General features: G+C 38.0%; 1 protein-coding gene across 6 annotated transcripts in view; it reads right to left on the bottom strand.

The window, feature by feature from the left end:
- Window positions 1–21,959, bottom strand: part of RBMS3 (RNA binding motif single stranded interacting protein 3) — a 443,451-nt gene that overhangs the window by 310,334 nt on the left and 111,158 nt on the right. For all 6 annotated transcript variants that reach the window (XM_041466274.1, XM_041466279.1, XM_041466273.1 and 3 more), the window contains exon 3: window positions 11,122–11,180. In XM_041466274.1, coding sequence (XP_041322208.1) covers window positions 11,122–11,180 — 59 coding nt within the window. The remainder of the gene's footprint in view (window positions 1–11,121; window positions 11,181–21,959) is intronic.

Raw genomic sequence — 21,959 nt, 5'->3', positions numbered from 1 at the left:
CTTTGTACCTGAGGACTGGGAGGTGGCACACATGGTACCAACATTCTGAAAACACCCCAGTAAGATCTAGGTGTATAAAGATCTGTAAACTTGATGTTATATCACAAGAAATTACAGAAACAGAGTAAAATCAATGGAAATTAAATATGATGAAAGAGTTAACCTGACTTTTGTAGGTTTGTCTCACAGACCTATTGGAGTACTTTGAAAAGGTCAATAAGCCTGTGGATAAGGCTGATCTGGCTAATATAGTCTGCTCAGTTCTCCAAAAGACATTTGACAAGACCCTCACAAAAGACTTCTTAGGAAACTAAGCAGCCATAGCTTAAGAGGGAAAGTTCTTGGGTAAACAATTGGTTAAGAGATTAAAAAAAGAGGGTAGAGGGCATGATCTTTCCTACAAGGGGGGAGCAGGACCAGTGGACCTGCACAAGGAACTCTGCCAGGACCCATACTGCAGATTTCATTTCTAAATGATGGGAAGAGGCTAAGCAGTGAGGTGACAAGATTATTTAGGAGACAAAACAGGAGATGCATCTGTGAAGAGCTGCAGAAGAATCTTATTAAATTAAGCAACTGGGTAATAAACCAGAAGAAGAAATTAAATGGAGATATATGTAGTGATGCACATGGGAGAAAATTCTGGCTTTACATTATGATGCCCTTTGAAATGTCCATAAAAGTGTCAGCTTCCTATTTGCTCAGAAAGGCAAATTGAATTCCAGGAATTATTACAAAAGAAGCAGAAAACAAGGCAAAGAACATCCAGCAGAAATATCTACATGTATTTCCCTGTCAGCCCCTCCTTTCCCATAATTTTTGAACGGACTGACCCCATTCACACAAATTTGATAGAAGTAGCAATCTCAAACACTTTTAAGTTCCAAAACCTCTATCAATTACTGGACACTGGTGAAAACACAGCAGAAGTTTGTTAATCTCAGCAGCCTCAGAAGGATTTGTTGTACAGCATACACCCCCCCAATCCCCCTCCCCCCCTCTTTAAGTGTAACAATTTTACTACTTCTGCAGTAAAAACCCAAGAAAATAGAGCATGGCAGGCAGAGCTATGCAATTCTTTCTGATGTAAGAACTCAAATTCACCCAACTTGATAAATATGTATGTGTCTCCAAAACTCAAAGCATATTTAATGTCTGTTCCATTACTTTCTTCTCTAATAACTGTCTATAATAGCAATAAAACCTGTTTCTATTTTAAAAAATAAATTACTAAAACAATGTGCAACAAATGAACAAAAAAATTAAACACTAAAATATTGAGCACAGATGTTTGGGATATTTTTCCCCTAGTTTTGGGGCTCTTTCTAAAGATACCTTCCATCAATAATGTGGAATTTACCCTGCAATTTACTGTGAGCTGAAGTGACTGACAAGAGCAACCAAGATACCTCAGGCAAACCAGGTCACTCAGACTTTTTCTTGCTGTTTTGTGATTAAAGGCTAACCACAAAAACCTTTACATTCTGCAGAATGACATGCTTGGTTGGTTAAATATGCAGGCAATTAACACAGAGATAACATGCATTTAAATGGAGGTCCCATTGACCCCCATCTCCTGACTGCAACCTTTGCTCTGAAAGCAGACAGCTTAGCAAAAATATTCAATTAATAAAAAGCCATGAAGGGCAACAACTCCATTTCAATTAATTTAAAAATAAATATTGTTTACTGCTCCATATTTAATAAGTTAATAAAAAACAACAGCACAACTAAAATCACAAGCAGCAAAGGAATGTGCCTGAAAGATCTTTATAAAGATCATATAAAAATACCCAACCCTTTTTCTCCTTTGTTTAGAATAAAACAGAACATTCTATATGCAATGAAATAAAGCAAGCCTGTTGTTTAATACATTTGAGCCCCTTCTTTCTTGGCTCTGCCCATGTTCTATCCCCCGTGTGATGCTGCAACTCGCTGCAGTGACTCCCATCCCTGTCTCCAAGCATTCCCAGCTGTTTCCATCCTCTATTCTCATACCTATACCTCCCTCCCAAACACCTTGTTGGCCAAAACTAGCACAAGCTCTGGTTCCATCATAGAGGAGCAACTAGTGAATTACTGTAGTTACTTCAGGTGGACCAAAACTAAATCCATCCCACTTTTCTTGTAACAGGACAACTGAGTGTCCATTCTGCATAAGAGGCCATTTTCTGAAAATATTTAACTTGGTTCTATTTGAAAGTCCCAGCCCTCTTTTGCTTTAAACTGGACAATAACTTGTAAACTTCTATGTGAATAAAAAATTGACAGCTTGGAGACTTTGAAATTGGAAACCAAACTAAGAAAAATTTAACCATTTGTTATTTTTTATTAAAACTTGTAGTCTGGGGCTCCAGACAACCATGTATCACACCACTGCCATCTAATGGAAGAAAACATCAGCCAATTGTTGGTCCTGGGGAAGACCCAGTCAGACAAAAACTATTTCATCAAGTAGGAGAGTCATTTCTAGCACCTCCCTTTCTCTTCTATAAATTTAGCTCTCCTCAAAACATTCTGAGTTGAAAAAACTCACTAAATGTTACCAAAATGTACTATTATTCTCAGAAGAGCTGAAACACTGGTTTTCTTTGGCTTTGTGGGGGGTTTTTTTGTTTCTGTTTTTTTTGGGTTTTTTTTTTTTTTTTGGTTTTTTTTTTTTTTTTTTTTTTTTTTTTTTTTTTTTTTTTGTTTGGTTTGTTTTGTTTTTGTTTGTTTGGTTTTTGTGGAGAATACAGTAATTTAAAGAAATGCCATTTAACTCCATTCAAATCCTAATATTACTTGTGGTACCTAAACTGATTGTGGACCCAGTGCTCTTTTTCAAAGACCTGGGCTGCAAAGCCCATAAGACAAGGTTGCTCTTTAGTTAGTTTTTTGTAGAGTACAATTGTTTTCTGTACTGTTGATTATCACCTAGAGCTTTAGTGCTCACATACCTGTATATGGCTAGCATAGCCTAAATAGATGGAGCAATATCATTAATGCCTGGCAGTTCCTTTCCCAGAAGTGGCGTGGGTGGGTTTTTTGATCAGCTTTAAGGGAACTACATCTTTATTGCCAGCAGTTATGATTTTTCTCCTGTGTTGCACATCTATTCCTGCTCAAGCAATCCTGCACCATCTCCAGACAGGCAGCCCTCAGACACAAGAAAGACAGATGTAATAAAAAGGATGGCCCAGTCTCTTAGTGTTTCACAGCTTCATGCCCTCTACCAAGAAAGAGAACATCTACTTAATTCACTTGGGTAAGTGAACACTACTCTTTGAAACAAAAGCAGAGGCTGTGAAGTAATAGGGGGAAAGCGAGCCGTGACCTCTCTGCTGGCAAACCACAGAAATGAAGTCGCGTTGTAATTCACAGATCTGATTCAGAATGGTTCCTGTTGAGTACCCACGCTCAATAAGAGCCTGTCAATTGGATTCATTAGCAAATTGTCACTATATCAAGGCAGCATATTCTTTGCATATGCTGTATACTCTGAGAGAGCCTAACCGAGTAGGCTCTAGAAAAACTAAGGAGCTGGGCACGGTCCTCCTCCTGCCTCTGCCTCGGGTTTCTGCAGGTCAGCTGCCATGCTGAAGGTCTTGAGACTTTTGAGAAAGTGACTTCTGAACAGACAACCACCACGTTTGGAAGAGATGACTTGCCTTCAAGCAACCAGAAACCAAAGAGACTTACTGGTGTATAGGACACTGTATCTTGGCATCAGAAAAAAAGTTTAAGCAAAGCGATTCTTCAAGACATTTGAAAAAGCCAAGGCATTGTTAGGAAGCTTTCAACAAAGCTGATTATGAGTCACTGTTCAGATAAAAAAAAAAAAAAATCTCTTCTGTTCATTTCTGTGCTATGAAATAGATATTTCCAAGTCTGCTGAGACCACTAAGAGCCTACTAGCATTACCCAGTCCCAAAATGCACTTCAAGTGCATGCCAAGCTATTGGCAAAGTTTTATACAGACCAGTGAATCAAAACATTAATCACTGTGTACAAATGGAAATTTTACTTTTTTATTTCTCTGGAAGGAAACAAAGTTAAACCAATTATTTGTCAGTGATATGGGCCTGCAGATTTTGGAAGCAGTAAATTAAGAATAATCACAGATTAGATATGTCACAGAATACTTGAGCATCTTGGGTCTCCCTACATAAAATATTTGCTAGGCCATGAGTTCATTTATGAAAAGATAATGACCCAGGAAATTTTTTCCTTAATTGCAAATAAGCCATTTAAGAAAGTGTCTGGGGAACTAATTAGGAAGGAGTTTTCTCTGTAGAGAATCTGGCTTTAAACTCACTAAACAACTTTTAGAGGTCTTTCTTGAGACAGAGTGCTGTTTAGAGGCAGTCAACAATGTTTGCTGAGGTGCATTTTGCAGGCACTGGAGTGGGTATATCTCAGTCCTCACCACGGTGATGCACTGCCCAGTGCTGGCATGCTCCAGCTATGATGACTTGTTGGGCACAATTCATTGAGTCCTTTCCTATTTCACTTCAGCAGATGTGAAAAGCATTCAAAAAAAATACAGACAGAAGAATCTCTACCTCCAAGCTAAAATGAGATTTTGCAAAACACTTGCACATTTGCCAAGACATAATAATGCCTGCTGGCCAACCCAACAGGTGCCAGGAAAATAGCTTTGTTATGATACCTAAACACCCATGAACACACCACCTGTAAATTCAAGGAGACAACTATGTAGTTATTTTTAATATATATATATGCAGCTTTCCAACCCCCTCATATAGTTCCTGGTAACTTCTTAAAGTGGTCACAGAGCATCATAGCTCATGAGCCCAGAGATCAAAAGAGCTTTTATTTGTTAAGCTAAGGGTGAATTTAGACTTCATTCATGAGGGAACACCCTCATGTTTTTTTTACTGGCAATTCCTTTCACTTCATTTTTATGTATGCCTGCCATCACGGTGTTTAGACGCCTCCTTTAGGTATGTTTTCTTAAGACTTGACTCTTGGTCTCATGTGGTTCCATAGTAATATCACTTCTTAATTTAAACAGAAAAAAATTATCTCAACCTTTACTTATAAAAACCACAGAAGTGAAAGTAAAAAAAAACCCTGAAGTTTAAAAAACCTCCCAGAAAACAGACAAAAATCCTCCAAATATTCACAAATTTTAAACAACTAGCCTCATGTTGTTTAATGTATCTTATCAAAACACACAGCATTGCAAGTTTGCTTTTTTCCTTTCAACTGTTTCAAAATGGGGACTCAAGTGACACTGTTGAAGACTTTGTCCTTTTATCTCTGGAGATTTGATTTTATCAGCTGGCTTGCTAACCAAAAATGGCACAACTCAGCACAGTTTGTGCACTCTGTTCAGGAGACCCAGGAACAAAGGACCAGATGAGCTGAGGCTGCTGCAGGTCAGTGGTGAGATGGACCAGCAGAGCCACAGAGAAAACTTGCTGAACGCCTGCCCCACACTCAGACACTGGGCACATGTCTGGCTTTCACAAACCTCACTGTCAGAAAAGCTGCTGAATTAAAATATTCCATATTGCTACACTACTAATAACTTGAAAACTATTATGCCACTGATTACATAATGCTTTGGAGTGGATCAAAAAGAAAAAAAAGTGAACAAACAAAATTAATGTACAAAAAACCAGCATATCTATTGCTACTCTGGCATCGAAAACAGGACTGATTTATTAGCTACACAAGTCTAGAGTTTCAAAATTAAATAAGTATGTTTTACAAATTATTTACTTTCTACAAGATCCATTTCCCCTTGAAGCACACTGTGCATGCCCTCCTAGTGTGAACAGTTTACAGTCTGTGATCAGGCACAGACCTACTTGTCTGGATTTTTTTCCCTTTCAAAATGGCAATTCTGAGAATCATAAATTACACAGCACAGTTATTGTAATTTGAGCTTATTCCCAATAAATAAAATTTATTAACTAAATAGCTTTCTATGTAGCTTAGCTCTTTCCCACCAGCTTATTATTTTACATAGACTTGCTTCACATTCCTAGTCACAACCATATTGTGCCATCTTAAGAAAATTAATTTAAAAATATAAAGTAAAAATGCATAATTTCATATAATCACAAATAACCTTCACTCCTTATAGAATATATCCAGAGAATACTTTGCAAAATGTGAAGCTTTGAAAGCATTTTATCTAACACACATACCAAAGTATATCTACGACACAAATATAAGCTTTGTTTATCAGAACACAAGAGCAGAAGCCTCCAGCTCATTAAGCTCCAATGCATTAGATTATTTAGGGATGCTGGTGAGCTTAAGCATATGAGTAGCAACACTGACACAAGGCAGGACAGACTCCTTTTGGGAGATATGAAACATCACTTTATCATGCCATTCCAATTATCTCCAGCACCTATAGTAAGGCTCCAATTATTCCATTTTTGTTACACAAATAAACTCTCAATTTATAAAATAGGTCATGGTAAATTTTACATCCTGGTCTAAAAACAGCAAAGCAACTGGAGAAATAAAATTGTATGTGATATATGGTGGGTTAACACAGATGACTTCATGGCATTTTTTTTTTTTTACCATAAACCTACCCCAATCCTAATGAGTGTATATATGCATCCACAGTTTTAATATTTTAAAAATAAATAGATCATTGCTAACATTTCTCAACCAGAAAAATGTCACAATGAAATACTAAAATTATAAACAGTCACTGTAGTTCCCCTCATCATGTTAGGCACATTTCCCTCCTAAGACAAACACTGGTATTCAACATATCAAGTCACCCATGGTTTGTAAAAAGATACATAAAATGAAGAATATACTACTGAAGTGTTTGTCTCCTACAAATTACAAATTTAATAGGCTTTATTTATTAAAAAAAAAAAAAAAAAACCCACAGGTGGAATTCCAGACTTTTAGTCATTCTCCTGTGCTCATCTTCTAAGGTACTAGCAAAATACTCAAAACCATGCAAGCCCCTGATTAAACCAGGAAGCAAATCTGCATGCATGCAATTACAGTGTCTGCAAGGGCAGACGCAGATGACAGTAATTCATACTCTAAGAAATGGGCTTGTGTATTTGGCAGATTAACTGTTCTGTATTCCATTGCTATGAGGTATGGAAACTGTACTGTGAAACAACCATTACTCATTCCCTCAGCTCTGAGCACGTAGGTCTACCAAAGGCAAGCCAGGCTGGAGAGGGTGAGGGGCGAGGGCTGGAAAGAGAAGAGTCTACACGTTTCAGATTAACGCTTCTCTTGAATGGTTTCTTTTATTTCATTTCCCCCACTTTTTAAATTAGCAAATACAGTAGGCCCAGAAGGGGAAATGTGCAAGGGGAAGAGGGAGAGAGGGGAGGGAAAGGGAAAAAGCAAAAGCAGCCAAAACTCTCCAATTTGTTCATTAGGGGTTTTGTGTTTGAACATCTGAATGAATCATGTGTCTGTTTTTCATTATTCTCCATATGTATTGTTCTTTGCTTTGTTCAGAGATTTCTGGCCGTGTTGTCATGACTGTGCTTATTTTGTTTTATATATTGTTCTGTTACAGGGTGATGGTTACTTCTCCTCTGCCTCAATTAGCACTTACGCCACCAACAAAGAGCAATCTGAAAATGAGAGGTGATGTCAAAAGGTGTCCCTAGAGAACTCCCCTGCAGCCTGTATGACTGCTTTAGATCTGACTGCTTAATTCAGACCAGGGAGAAATCCTGAGATAACACTGCTCCTTATCATGACAGGAGTGCTGTGGGTCTCTTTTTAAAAATCTGAGGAATAATGGAGAATGACTTAAAGTACATCACTGAATGTCTTCCTCATTTCTCCAAAACACTTCTTGCTAAACAGCAACCTGTTTTAACAGATCTGCTGTTACATGGAGGTTTTGAAATAATTTCCTTGCTAAATTAAATCTTTCTACTTTCAGCTTTACTCTATACCTTCGTCAACATACCAATGACACTGAAATAAATTCTGAAATCACTAATCATGTAATAATTTCTATGATCTCCTTGAATTTAATCCACCCTACTTCACTGGATACACACCACAGGATGATGTGCTCGTTTAACAAGATAATCTCTTACTTGGCAGAAAGTGAGCGAGACCCAAAAGACTGGAAAGAAGCAAACAAATAGTGTGTTTTTCTCCTTTTTTTTGATGTTTGAATACTGGGCTTTGTTTGGGGTTTTTCTGGGTTTGGGGGGAAAGGAAGATTGTGTTGCGTAGGGGGGAAATTGGTGGTTGTTGTCTGTTGATTTTTGCTGGGTTTTTCTACGGAAGAGATGTAAACTTCACTGTTTCAGAGACAGTTTCAACTTCAGCTTTCAGCAGATAGGAGAAAAAAGGTCTAGCTGAAAATGCTGTGAAGTAGGTGTCAAACTGATTAGCAGATCCAGTTTAAAAAATAAGTTCTCAATGGCTCAATATTGCACTACCTGGTGTACTGAGAGAGTTTCCTCAAAAGTCTTCCCCAGGTCTGTCATTATTCACTCTTTTCCACATTATCTTGTCCAGCGAATTAGAGAAACCATTTATTAACTGTGAAGAGGATACTAAAGAAGTAAGTGCTGCAAGCACTCTGGAGGCTTAAGATTATACTCAAATCTTAGTAAATTAAGGCGGCCACAGGAAAAAAATAGGATAAAATTCAATACAGACAAATGAAAAGTTCTAGCTCTAGGAGGGAATAATCAACAACCCAGAGCAGAGCATGCAATAAGGAACACCTGGCTGGCAGCAGCACTGGAAGACAGTAACAAAACCAGGGGATGCACAGAATCTCTCAGCATAAACCGGCATCATTTTTCTCATGCAACACCCTGTGCCTGAGAGATGCATCTGTATTTTAAATACATATAAAATTATTTATATGCATACATTAACAAAGAGGAGAATCATGTGATCACAGAGAAGACCCTTCTATGCTATTTAAAATGAAAGCCTTCTATACTATTTAAAATGATCAAATTTAGGCCATCTAAAATCCTATGCCCAGCTCCAAATTCTTCAGGTAAGGAGTGAGCTGATTAGAGAGGCCAGCAAAATACAACATATTGAGAAATTTAAAACAAATTGCCTTAATAGAAAAAGTTAAAGGACTAGTGTTTAGTCTAAGGAAAAGATAAGGCAGATGCAGATTAGTCTTCAAATATATATGTTTGATGCAAAAAGGAAAGGAATAAACTGTTCTACATATCCACGGGGGATAAGAAAAGAAGCAATAGACTTAAATTACATCAAGAGAGAGTTGGGTTAGCCATTAGGAAATGCTTCATTTTAGAGAGGAGAGGGAGTGTTATCAAAAATTGCCTGAGGAGCTCAAGGAATCTCCATCACTGGAGGCCTTTGAGCGAAGGTTACAGAAATACCCTTCAGCAGTGGGTTAGAGTTAATCCTGCCCCAAGGCAGGTCCTGACCTCTTCAGGTCCCTTCCACTTCTGATTCCTGGGAAGGTTTTTTGGTTCTTTTGGCAGCCTTACTGAAGAGAAAGAAAATTGTACCCAGCACTTAAAGCAGTAAAACATCTATTATTTTTATGCCATAAAGCATACTGTTAATAAATTCAATTATGTTTATGATCTTTTAATGGCACTGCTTATGTCATAAAGATCCATCTTTGAAAACAGAAATAGATATCTCTGCCCTACAGTGTAATAGAACAGCATGAACGCAAACTAACAGAAAATATAAACTCATTGTTATATGGTTCCTATTAAAATAATCTTAAAGCTAACTATAATATAAAGAACACTAAACCCAGACATTTTTCTTTCTCAAAATTTTAGCATTCATATTCTTTACAATATTTTCATTTCCCATTTTCTGTTTCACAAACAGATCCACTCCTTTCCTTGTTTACCACTGGCAACGGGAGCAAAGGAAGTTCTGCTCACAAGGGTATTCCTCTATAATGTAATCCTAAAAAAAGAAAAAACAACACCAAACCCCAAACACAATGAGCTCTTGTTCCTGGTGTGATATTCAAAGAAATACTGAGTGATGTTATCAGAATTCTGCCAGAAGAGTGCCCCAAGGAAATCAAACGCACGTTCAGGCAAAAGCAAATGCACAACAGTGCAACTTATGACAATGGCCCATGACCAACTGGGTTGGTAGAGTTTTCTAAATCTAGAACTTCCAACTTGCTTTTGTCCTGAGTAGCTAATAAATGCTGTTTCTGGCAGGCAATAGATAAAGTCACACAATTCTACAAATCTCAAAAACATCTTTGGCATGAGTGGCAGGATTTTTCTCCATCTCATAATTTCCCCAGAATGTTTCTCTGCAGCTTCTCTTCACCCCATGTCCGGCCACTCACAAGACAGTCCTAAACTGCAATGCCTTTTCTTTTTGCTGACACATATAGAAATGCTATCCAGGATGTGTTTCTTTTCAGGAGAACCCACTCTAGCAGCTCTTATTACTCCAAAAGTATTCTGTACACCACTAGTGGAAAGCTACAGAATAATTTTAAGGCACAGTTTCTCCGCCATAGACTCAGTGACACTGCAGACTCAAAATGAGTAACAATTCTAGTCCTGAGATAGTACTACACACATTAGTCAATATTTTCCTCAGCAAATATAGCTACACACACACACAAAACATGCTATATTTAATTTAAAAATATTTTCATACATTAGCAAAAAATTAGGAACATAAAACTGGAAGAGGAATTATTTCTACATCTCGGTATTGCAACTTGTAGATCTAATTGTCTCATAAAAAATATTTTCTTCTTCTATTAGCATATGCCAAGACTTCACAAAAATATAAAAATTAGACCATGTTTTCCTTGGGAAACTTTTCCCAAAGGTTTCTCAGTTTTATATAGGAAATCAATTTGCATCACTGATGATATCATTCAAATCAGACAGCACTATGTGGTTAGAAGGCAATTTACTCTTCTGCCGAAGCAATTTGATACTTGTTCTGATTTGTGATTTTCATTTTGTTTGTTAATGAAAAAAATTAATGAGCAATGTTACTGGAAACACAACTCAAAGCTTTGGCATTATTAAATATGTTTGTAATATACTGTGCATTATGTTGATTGCACAGTTGGAGCCAGAGCTTTGGCAGTCAAGCCACCAGTCAATCATTCAAACTGATAATGAACTCACAGGGTGGACACTTTGCACGTACCTTTGCACTGATTTGTGTTTTTGTCAAGAATTGCCTTTGTGGATACAATTTTCCCATACCTATGGAGAAAACAAAAATCAGAGGTACAAGTTACTACATTTTAGTAAAGTATGTAGTGATTTTTTGCATGCATATATAACGCATATCCTAGGAAGAGGTCTAGAGCTCTTGAAAAATGTTCATCTGATATCCTGGAGAGATCCCTTATGCCACTAGCTCAAACACCTTTAGAGTTCCCCAAGAGCACTTGACACAACCTGTCCATCTCTGGTCCATGCACTGCCAGCGTAAATGCCAATCACAGGAAGGATCTTAGGACACTAGGAAAGAGGTTTCTTTGATTAATTATTTTAAGTTTGTTTAGTTTAAATACAGATGGACCACATTCCCTCAGGATTAATGAAAATGCAGGAATTATGGTCACCTTTTATACGCAGGCATGCACAGCTGTGCTCATGTGTGCATCCCTGTCCATGTACATACACTCTATCTAGTTTGGATAAACAGAACCTTTGAGGTTTGTGTGCATCTCCTCACTCTTGACAAGATGAATGTTAACACTCATTTGAATTTATATCCTCTCTCATAGATAGCATGGCACTGCACTGCAATTTGACATATGAAGCATGGTGAAGAGGGCCTTTGGGCAGCTACAACTTGTTATATAAAGCAACTAGACCATAAAATAGGTATGTGTGTTTACCTCACAGAGGTTAAGACTAAAAATGCAGACTTAATAGTAAGTATCACAAAATCCTGGTAAATGATCACAGAAGATGCATTTATGAATGAGCATAAGACATCAGGAGAATAATTAAAATAATTTTATTTCTCAAATCACTGATACATCTTGGACTTCATTGAAAAGAACTTCCCTTAAAATGCCCTTTCTTATGTTTTTTTTTTTTAAGCATTATTGATACTCTGATATATTGTGCTTTCATTTGGAGGACTTTTCCATGAAACACAAGTCTTTACATCCACAAAGGACATATTACTAGGAAAGATTTAAGAAAATTATGTCTTCTAATGGCAAAGCAACACCCATGGTAAATAACCAACATCAACTATAAACCATTGAAACGTATGGCAGACAAATGCTTATTTGGTTAATCTTTATTAACAGCAATATAAATTTGGTGTTAGTGATTTCTACTTACAATCCAGAAACCAGAATGTGGAAAACTTTGCTGCTATTCCCTTCTCTGCCTCAGAAGGAAATCCATGTCTCCCACTATACAGAAAAGAACCCAAGAACTCTAAGGGCAGCTAGAGCACTGTACCATATATTCAACGATACACTCTTCTTTGTCCTATGGGTCTGTAAACATACTGAGAAAACCAGTCAAAAGAAAAACAAACAAAAAAAAAAAAGCCAGGAAAACAAAGAGGAAATGCTACCATAACTCAGAGTGTAAAACAGACCCTTGGGTTCCAGTCTTGAATGAAGAAAACACTTATTTACTTCATGAAGGGGAGTAGCACCTATGGGAAAGCCTGGGAATGGCCTAATTAAACATACTCTTTAATACCAGCAAAAAATCTGAGACAGTTCTCTGCTGAAGTTTCCATACTGCAAGTGACATATAGCCACTCAGCTTAAGATAAAGGGCACTGTCTCTGCATCACACATGAAAGCAGAGTAAGGAGAGATGGAAAATGAGACTTTCCATTTCACTGTTTCTCCTTTGCCTAAGAATACACAAAAGCATTTGTTTCCATTTGACTTGCATTTGAGGAGGAAAAGCATATTTTGCTTCATTTTGTTTCAGTCTGAAACCAGTCAGGAGGAGGAGGAAAAACTGACCTAAGGGTATTAACAATTTGTGTAATCTAAGTCAATCCCCAATTCAGGTATCTTTTAGGAATGAAAAAAGTCAAACAAGCCTTCCTTCCCTTCGCCTCTCTCCACCCCCGTTTTTTTGCTGACTCTGTAGACCAGAAGGATTTTGGGCTCTGAAGACAGAAGGAATCTGTTGTTCACTGCACTATGATGGGTACATCAGCAGATAGGTGAGAATCTAGTTTGCCACAGCTGAGTCCACTCCAACCAAATACATAACAGATTTAATGTTAACCATGAGATCACATGCTTTTCTAACCTCAGGTGTTCCTAGAATTGGGGCCTTTATATTCACTCATGTTCCACTTAACTTTATAATTCTTCATGGTAGTACCCGAAGTTGACTTTGGCCTCTAAGATATTAGAGCACATGTCTTCAGAAGGCAAAGAAAAATTCAGTTCAGTGATTTATGGCTTTTCAGTGGGTCAACCTACCCAGCAGGAAATTTGGCCCTTGCAGTGCATCTTCATTTATTTGATTTACTTAGATTTAATATCAAGTACATGAAAAACATGCAAAAAACAAGCCTATCTTGTACAGTAATGCGCCTCTGACAGATATATGGGAAAAGAATCCAACAAAAATCAGTGGCTAACCCACAACAACCTCAAATAAAACACAACTCCTACCTAAACTTCCCCCAATAAAAACCAACACCCAGCCTCCATTTCAGTCCAGCCACTCCTAATGAATTGATATGTTGTTCCATCCAAGTCACATGAGAGCTAGAAGTTTACATTTCTTGCCAGCAGAGACAGGCATTTGTGGTTCCACTGCTTTTATTACAGATTTCACAGAGTTATTTGCTGCATACTGCGATCCTGCAAACACTTTGTTACACTAGAGATTTTACTCACAGAATTCTGTTCCGGTCAGGAAATGCTTCTTCCCACATTCAAAGTTATGTGCACACCTTCAGGTTTGCAAAAACAGACATCAGAGTGGTAAGAGGCACCACAATAACAAACACTGTTATAGGCAATTAGCCATATGTCAGCGATTTAATCTACTGCTATAAACCCTGAGTGTTACCACAAGAAAGTAATTGGAATTAATTTGGACACTGTTTTACTAAATATTTCAAGTAATTATGCTACAGTAATCAGAACATCAGTTCTGATGAAGAATGTTAGTTTGTGTGCTGCATGAAATCAGGAAGGTATTTTGTTCCTACAGTCATATTTCTTTCTCTCATGTGTGAAGTGTGGTATTAAGCTATAGCTCATCTCCAAAGTTGTTTGGCTTTCTGCTTGTTTTACCTTTAATCATAATTCGATTCACCCAGAAGTTAAAAACAATGTATTCAATGGGAATGATCACAAAAATAAGGATAAAATACATCACAAGTGTTTGCCTCTTGTTCTCGTCTACATAAATGGAAATTATTACAAAATTCAACAGCCTGCACACCTGTCTTCTACAAATTACTGGTATCATTAATGTAAAGAAATAAGAGGTATGGTCTCCTTTTTGTGAGAAAGTGTGAGCACTATTTTATTTTCTCTTGAGTACAGTTCATGGAAGTACTCTTTCAAAGATATTGAATCAAAAATTCTGGTCATAAAATAATGACTGTAGAATTGAGTTCATCTCAATGCCATATTACCAACCCCTCAAAACAGTGGCTGTATCATTAATGATAACCCACTGTATCACGCTATCCAAGGAAATAGACATAATGAATCTAAGCTGGCTACCTCAAAAATGTATCTATTGAGCATCTACATTGAATTGTTGTTCAAAAGGTTTCCAAGCACTCTTCCTGAAGTCTTATCTAAATGTACAGTAACCACTAACAAGATTGTAATTATGCTTTTAAAAAACATTGTAATTATTTATATTCAATTATGCTTTTATTTCTTTTTTATGTAATAATTTTCCTGGAAAACCAGGTGGTCAGATTTTGAAAGAGCCTCCATGTCAGAAGCAACTGCACAGACTAGGACTTCACCACATTAATGAAGAACCCATGCAGAGAAATAATGACTAGTTGTCTTTGCTGTTTCTCATAATATATAAGGACTGGCCAGAAAATGATAAAGTTTAAAATCTGCAGGTTCCAGAACAGGGAGTTTCATTGGGGAAATATTGCCACAGCCCACACTGATGCCCCAACAGAGACATCACTACAAAAAGCTATTGGACATCTTCTAGGAGGGAAAATCTGTCTGAAATTAAAAGGAAAGACACATTTGTTCCCTGGAAGTCACATACCACCCCAGAGCAGCATCATCACATGCTGTCCCTGTTTTAATATCAGGCAGCTCCCCAGATGCTGAAACAAATTTCTATCTGGCCCAGCCCAGCCCCTCTTACATTCCAAGAAAACATTCAGCTGGGGGTGGAAATACTTTCTTAGAAACATAACCAATTCTACTTCATCTTGTATATATCAATGAAACTGCTGAAGTCATCTGACATACACTATTAAAATTACAAAGGTCACTTAAAAACTCTTCACTTACCAACAGCAGTAACTGAAACCATGTCAGACAAAAGGCAGAACTTTTAAGGGAAGAGCTCTGCACAGAGAAACTGTTCAGTCCTAGCTATAGAGCTATGTCAAAAATAATTCTTGAGAGCCCCATCCCATTGCACCCCACGTTTTCAGACCACTCAGCAGACTCAGGAAAGATGCAAGCAATGCAAAATAAGCCCTTAATGTATGTACATCAAAGCAGATCACTTTAAGAGCTTTCAGGCAGGCGGTCGATCGGCACTTACACTGCAGACAAAGCTCAACGCGCTCATTTCCAGGAAGTTATTTGATAACTGCTGTTAAAATGGAGAGAGTTCCTGAAGGAAACCATTCAGCTGTGAGTGATACCCCTTGTAAGATGCATGAACCTTAACCACAGCCAGCCCTAAACAGAGGAGAATTTGCTGTCTCAAAGCACACAAAGCATTTGAGCCATTTCTCCTCCTGCCTGTGGGAAGCTAGGGTGCAGGGAAGGTAAGTGGACAGCTAGGGTTAGGAGACAAGTGAGATTCAGCTAAGGACTAGCTCAAGGCAGAGGATCCAGGTGCCACCCACTCCACTGCTGGCAGACAAAATGCCAAGAGAGGAAGCTGGCTGAGTGACAGCTTTGACCAGGAGTTGCTGCATCAAAAAATGGATTTCCTAGGAGGCCAGGCTGGTGAGGACCACTCAAACTTTTCAGCTTTTCCATGTCGTTATGGGAAACAAAACCTCTGGGATAGGCACAGCATATTCCATCCTTCAAGCCAACCTTGAGGCTGGCCATAGCTAGTCCTGTAACACAAGATGCCTGTAGGACCAGACAGGATAAATCTCTCACCACTCACCCAACTCTGTACTGTGTGTGCTGCCATCCTCCTCAGCAAGGCACTGGGTGCACAGGCATGTACAGAACACAGCTTTACCCAATTCCAGCCACTGTCTGTATGCTTCAAAAAAAAGTGAAGCTTGGAATTGAAACTCAAGTTACCAGTGTACAGAACTCTTCCTTGCTTAGTAAAAACCAATGGAGCTATCAAGTAATTTCTGAGTTCAGAGCTTAATAATTTTAGCCCCAGCATTTGAGTTCACTCAAGGCCTCAAGCATTGCTCCAAGCACAATCCACCCAACTGAAAACTGTCTGCGTTTCTGGGCATTTAGGTAATGTATGCTTTTATCTTGGGAACTTTTGTACTGGGATGAATTTGACCAGCAGTAATTGGATTTAGATAAGCAACTCTGAGGCTCTTTCATTCTTGTGAATTAATATCTAAATAGCATAACCAGGTTTATTTTGTTGAAAGCAGACTCCATTAGGCAAATCATGGGTTTTGGGAGAAAATAAAGCCCACATTATGAAGACCTAAATTATGGAAAGAACTGCTGTTGAATTTCTTGGAGAGACATTCTTCCTATAGTACACTGTAACATGAACTTACAACATCCAAATACACACAAAGGAAAAAAAAGGGGAAAATTCACTCCAAAAAACTTTTTTTAATATTTGCATTGCAATTTCTGGGCATTTCATCTACTGCATGGCATTTAAAATGCTTACATTTTTTTCCCAAAATACAAGACATTCTGTCCCTTAACAAAGACTGAGTTGCTTTGTTGCCCTTTCTCTGCACAAAAGAAAAACAAACAAAAAAAAAAACAAAAAAAAAACAAAAAAAAAAAACAAAACCCCAACTGAAAATTTGAGAAAAATTCTTATCTTCACACAAAAATACCACAACAAAATACATGCCACTCAGAGCACCTCACACAGAGCAGTGCATGGCTTGGGGAGCAAACAGAAGGAGCTACTTGCAGGGAACTGATGGTGTACTGGACTGACAAGACCATGCTTCTGTAAGACTTTAACATTTGGATGCTCTGGCTTCTCTAATTGCCTTGGTCTTGCTGTCATGTTTACAAAAATCATTCCTCACTCAGTAAAATACAAGCTTTTCACACTGTCTCTCAAAGTATCCTGCTGGACAAAATGTCCAGCACACATCTGGATAAACACATCTTGCAATGGGTGAGCAACTGGCTCATGGGGTGGGCACTAAGGGTCACAGTGAATGAGGGGTCATACGGCTGGGCACAGTCACTAGTGGGGTTCCACAGGGCTCCATCCTCAGCCCAGTGCTCAAAATCTTCATAAATGGCTTGGACACAGGACTGGAAGGCATACTAAGTTTGCAGAGAATACAAAAGTGGGAGGAGCTGTCGTGTCTCTCAAGGGCAGAGAGACCTCAACAAATCACAGGACTGTGCAATCACCAACAGTATGAAGTCTAATAAGGGAAAGTGACCGATTCTGTGCTTGGGACAGGACAACCCTGGATGTATGGACAGACTGGGGAATGAGAGGCTGCACAAAGCAGCCTCTGTAATGACAGACTGGGGAGAGCAACGCTGCACAAAGGGACCTGAGGGTCCTGGTGGGTGGTGAGTTGAGTGAGAGTCAGCAGTGCCCTGGCAGGCAGGAGGGCCAGCCCTGTCCTGGCACAGCATCACCAGCTGGGCAAGGGAGGGGATTGTCCTGCTCTGCTCTGCACTGGGGCGGCCTCACCTCGTGTGCTGGGTCAGTTTTGGGTGCCACAATCTAAGAAAAGTATGAAGCTAACAGAGAGTATCCAAGGAGGGCTGTGAAGATGGTGAGGGGTCCATGTGAGGGGAAGGGAAGCCAAGTGAGGAGCAGCTGAGGTCTCTGGGTCTCTTCAGCCTGGAGGAGACTGATGGGAGACCTCACTGCAGCCTGCAACTTCCTCGTGACGAAGAGGGGCATGCACTGATCTCTTCCCTGTGGTGACCAGGGGCAGGACCCAAGGGAATGGCCTGAAGTTGTGTCAGGGGCGGTTTATGTAAAGGTTCGTCACCCAGAGAGTGACTTTGATGATCCTAGTGGGTCTCTCCCAGTTCTGCACAGAGTATTCTGTGAAGTTAGTAAGGAATCTAGACGAATAACTTGTCCAAGAGTTTCAGAAATATTACAAAAAAAAGGGAGAGGGGCCTCTTAAATCTTTTGTTTGTACATCTAAACCAGCCCTGGACTTTCCGAAGGCATCCTGAGTCATTAGCACCAATTCTGAAAGGGCAGCTCAGCAATTTTGAAACTGAGACCTTCTATTTCTGATCCTAACAGCACAATTAGAAACCTCATTTTAAGCAGACAATAATGAACATTATAGCATGTGGGAAGAGTGAATTTTCAAGAGAATGCAAGCTGATGAATCGCTAAAACAGCATATACATATGCAATAGTAGCTTCTGGTACAGATATTTACTACTAAGGGTATAGTGATTTCACTCACACACAGGCCAATTAGTCACCATTGTCCCACATCCACTGAAAATATATTTTTCAGAACTAGGAGAGAGAAAAAGCTATGAAATCCATAAAATAACTACATTATATAACATGTCTATATTATTGCTTTAGACAAATAAAATCCAAGATCTTACCATTCTACTGAAGAACGGTTCCATGTTAGGAAGAAAGAACCTAAAAAGCTACTTCACATTATGGATCATGCCATTTACAGATCATATTCAGAAATCCTACTTTTCAGAAGATGCAAGCACCATTTATCTCAAATCACAGGGCTCTAATACAGCCCTGGAAGGCTGTGTTAGGTCCTTTGGTGCTCTTTATTGAAGAATAGGGAAAACTTAGTAGTTTTAGTGAAGTTTGCAAAATTTCAACCATGTCAGAAAGATAATCCTGTAAATAAACAAGCATGTAAAGAAACACCTATAACTAAAAAATTTCTTTGCTGTTAAAATTCTAGCTTTCCTTTGCAAAGGAAAATCTACTGCTATTAAAGCCCAGGAATGTGTCTCGCCTTCACCCTCACTAAATTGAAAGACTTGTCTCACATTAAATTTAGAAATGTATTTACAAGACAACATGTATTTACCAAGAAAGAGAAGGTCATACTTCATATTCAAACTAATCTGCATTTATATATCTATAGATGAACCTTCACCTCTGGAAAAACAATTTCATATGAGAGTGTACAGGCTTGAAGGCTTATTGCAATTGTTTTAAGTCTTTGGGAAATTAAACCAGGTAAAACAGAAGTTAAAGTAAATGAAATTTACAGACACAACATTTGTTGAAATAGTAAGACCTTGAATTTTCAGACCTGCAAGATGTATATAATTTTAGTAGCTCACAGGTAACTTTTCCTGTAACCTTGCCCCTTTCTTAGCCAAAATCAGAATAAGAATATTTTTCAGCATGTAAATGAAACTAAGTGGTTTAATCTAACACTTTCAGATGTATTCAAAAACATCAAAGATAGTTTTTTCATTGCCTTCAGTAGGTTCAACCTCAAATCCTATTGACCGAATTTATAATAAGGCTATCACACCTTTGTCACCCAGGACAGAAAAAAAGGCCACTTACAAAAGTAGCACTCCCCACAACAGCCTGAAATTTTAGTTTTTCCTCAGCTTGTTGCAAGTAAGACACTTGGCTATTAGCTGCAGTTTCTATTCTAAATGCTGTTTATTCTTAATTAGTGCCATGTATTATATTCATATCAAATCTGTATATTTAAATATTGAAGCCATTTAAGACTATTTAAAAATTAATTACATTATTGTATATCATATTAAAATTATTACATTTATGGTTTTACTTTGACATAAAACTATGTTTTTCCCTCACAGTTCTGCCATGACAAATAACCAGTGTTAATAATTAATTAGCAAAATATTCTACAGTTGCTAAATTAAGTATGGAAAACTAAATTCATGCACAAATTAATAACTATGATTTCATGCAGTACAGTTCAGTTCTTTTTCTGGGCCGTCATTAAATCTTCAATTGCTAATTATTCCACATTCTCAAGAATTCAGATGTCTTAAAAAATAAAATGCAACTTTTGTTTGCAGACACTTAGCAGTGCCTCTGCATTTTCTGTATGATAGAAGGCACTATTGGGAAGACAGTTTAGGGATCTGAAACCCTTCACACAATGAGATGTGGTTTGCTATAGCCTGTCACAAATTATAGTGCCAGGCATACCCTAATTTTCAAAAGGCAGTGGATTTATTAGAAGTCCAAATCTTTTCTAGGATAAAGACAAAGCATTGAAAATAAAAAAAAATGAAGCAGTTCTTCAAACTTGAAGAATTTCTTCTATCCAACAATTCAATTATTTTAGATATTGTGGAAATAACCCCACTCCTCCCTAACACATCATTCCAAAGGGTAGAATTTATTTGCTTTGTATGTTCTAGCATGCTGTGCTGTCTTGAATCCGATTTCTCATTCACAGTCTTGCTTACTTACGGAAGATTCATTGTTAAATTACAGTTGGTATGAACCAGCATGCCAGCATACCATGATATTAATCTCTGAAGTGTTCAATCATTTAACAATAGCCTCATTATTCAAGGGAGCTCTGAGAATTCAGCTTGCGAAGATTTTCTGACATTTCACTAAAACAATTTACTCTTAAAAGAATTCAATGACTGCAATATATTGTAATTTTTATATATATATATATATATGCATATATACATGCCTCAATCAGATGGTTCCTCTCTAATAATAGACAAGAAAAAGAAGAGGAATTGAAAAGAAAAGGAATTACAGATAAAAGCAAGAACTCCAGCTACCACCAGGGACCGTGAACTCAAACTGATAATTTAAAGCTAAAGCATTTTATAGGGTTCACACAGAGGCCACTTGAGTCGAATGTGTGAGTGAGACTTCTTGAGTTCACACAGCTCCCATTTCATTATTTACAAGTTAGAAAAATCCAGGTACTTGGGTTGTCTTTAGAAACAATCTAGTTTCAAGAGGAACTTTTTCTTCAGTATTTTACATTGCAAAATACATCATTCGGGAACTACATCATAGAAAATATTCTTTTTCTTCAATATATTTAGTTTAATCCTTTTATTTCCAGGACTGGAATGTCAGAGTTGTATTCACTTTCCAAAGGCTGAACTTTGAAAAAAGTGACACAGAGGCACATATTTTTTTCTGCCTGAAATTTTCAAGAAGAAACAACATGAGCTTGGATTTGGACTTTTACAATTATGCGGGCAAAAGTTCACACTGCTCACCCAGAACTGGGACAGAATACCTCTGGGTTTTAGTTCCTTTGAATTTTAATTCCATCTAGTATATTTATAAAAGCAAAGATTTTTTTAGTCCATTTATTTGTACAGCTCTAACATAATGACGGGCTCGGGAGAGTGCGTGAAAGCAGATTCGATAAGCTATTTGTTCGTGATACTTTTGAATACTCATGCACATGTACAATTTCAGGCATGTTGAACTTAAACAGGATGGACAGCATTTCTCAAGGTTAAATTATGTTTGTAGGCTCATAAATTAATGTGCTTGTTTGGTGTGGAAAGTCCTCCCTACAGCCTTGACACAGCAAACAGATGTACATGGGACATACAAGAGCATGTTCCCAGTCAGCCAGGGCTTTGCTTTCCTCAGTGCAAGGCCTGTAACCACCACAGTAATTAGTTTGAAGAAGATAAATCTGTTCTGGCTGGTAACTCACCACAACTC

This window comes from Pyrgilauda ruficollis, unplaced genomic scaffold, assembly GCF_017590135.1.
Source record: "Pyrgilauda ruficollis isolate IOZ18807 unplaced genomic scaffold, ASM1759013v1 scaffold2, whole genome shotgun sequence".
NCBI lineage: Eukaryota > Metazoa > Chordata > Aves > Passeriformes > Passeridae > Pyrgilauda > Pyrgilauda ruficollis.
The sequence above is the reverse complement of the archived record's forward strand: the minus strand, read 5'-3'. Positions and strand labels throughout refer to the sequence as shown.